Below are 1,735 nucleotides of genomic sequence, written 5' to 3'. Positions count from 1 at the left end.
AAAAAAAAAAGCATTCTTAACAAAACAGGAGTTTTTGGGTTTTTTATTGTTTGTTTGTTTGTTTCTGAGACATGGTTTCTCTGTGTAACCTTGGCTGTCCTAGAACTGTTAGACCAGGGTGGCCTGGAACTCACAGAGATTCACCTGCCTCTGCCCCCTTGGATCCACATCCAGGAAGATTTCTGTGAGTTTGAGGCCACCCTGCCCTACAAATTGAGTTCCAGGACAACCAGAGCTATAACACAGAGAAATCCTGTCCTGAAAAAACCAAAAAACAACAAAAAGGACCCGTGTTCACGCCCCAGACTCTTCCACAAAGAAAAGAAAGAAATACCGTAAACACCACAGATGAAGTAACACTTTACAATGGATTTGATTAAACTTTACCAAACATTTTGGAAGGCACAAACCATATTCAAACCAAAGTACATATGAACCCAACTTTTAAAAACTAAGTTTATGGCTAGAAAGTTGGCCCAGCAGTTAAGAGCACCTGCTATTCTTCCAGGAGTCAGATTTGATTCCCAGCAGTCACACAGCAGCTCACAGCTGTCTGTAACCCAGGCAATCTGATGCAAGCAAAATAGTCATACACATAAAATTAAATGAAAGATAAATATATTTAATTATATTGAAATTAAATGCTCAATGAAAGACAAAAATATTTTAAGACATGAGACTGTCATATATGGTAGTGCAGTCCTGTAACCACAGCACTTAGGAAACAGATTTGAGTCAATGTAAGTTCAAAGCCAGCCCTGTCTATACAGTAAGTGTGAGGCTAGCCAGAACACGCATGCTTGCACACTTATGTACATATACACACATGCACCCCACAGGGAAGGGGGACTAAAGGTGGTTCAGAGGCAGAATGTTTGCCCAGCATGGACAAGACCCTGGATTTCATTGTCAACATTGTAACAATAAAAAAAACAAAACAAAACAAGTAGAAGTTACATGAATGAGGTCTCTCAAAATAGCTTAAATCATACCTGGTAGTTCACAGTTTATGGAATCCCAGCACACAGAAGGTTGAACAGGAGAATCAGTGAAAGTGTGGTGCTACACACCTGTAATCAACACTCAGAAGTGGGGGCAGGTGGATCTCTAGGAGTTCAAGGCCAGTCAGGGTTACATGGAGAACCCCTATTTTAAAAAAGCAGGAAGAACCAGAGAACACACCATAAACAACTATTAACTCTGCAGTGGTTCTGACCATCAGGAAAGTCCTAGGAAAGAAGATGAGACATCACCACTCACCTTGAACACTTCAGAGAAGAACCCAGATCCTATTTTTTCTCGGGTGAAGTCATCCAAACTCGTCAGTCTGGAAAAGGCACTAATAATTGCACGATATGAAGATGAAGAAACTCTTCCCACTTGTATAGTGTTCCCATCCCCTCCACCACCTCCTTCAAACTCTTCCAGACGCTCCACACGTGGGGGAAATCCTGCAATTGAGTTCCGCTTGCTCCGATCCATAATCTCAAGAATTACTTCTTCTTTTAAAGAGGAACTCCACTCATAGTTTTTTTTTTTGTTCGGTTTTACTTCTTTTCCAGTGTGACACTACAGAAAAAATACAAAACTTATTTTACTAAAATCATTAATGACTACATGAAAACTAACAAAAACTCAATGCAAAAATGTTTACTTTCTTTTGCATTCTACCTCTGATTTTCAGATCTAAATAATGCTTCTATGTCTTCTCTTTCAAAACATACACAAAGGCAAG

At 39.7% G+C, this 1,735-nt stretch overlaps 1 protein-coding gene across 1 annotated transcript in view; it reads right to left on the bottom strand.

Annotated features, from left to right (window-relative positions):
• Positions 1 to 1,735, bottom strand: part of Tesk2 (testis associated actin remodelling kinase 2) — a 110,656-nt gene that overhangs the window by 74,555 nt on the left and 34,366 nt on the right. Inside the window, exon 2 of the mRNA XM_005370022.3 lies at positions 1,261 to 1,569. Within this exon, the coding sequence (XP_005370079.1) occupies positions 1,261 to 1,482 (222 nt within the window). The 5' untranslated portion in view covers positions 1,483 to 1,569. The remainder of the gene's footprint in view (positions 1 to 1,260; positions 1,570 to 1,735) is intronic.

This window comes from Microtus ochrogaster, unplaced genomic scaffold (assembly GCF_000317375.1).
Source record: "Microtus ochrogaster isolate Prairie Vole_2 unplaced genomic scaffold, MicOch1.0 UNK69, whole genome shotgun sequence".
Taxonomy (NCBI): Eukaryota; Metazoa; Chordata; class Mammalia; order Rodentia; family Cricetidae; genus Microtus; species Microtus ochrogaster.
Note: the sequence above shows the minus strand (reverse complement) of the source record. Positions and strands in the feature narration are given on the sequence as shown.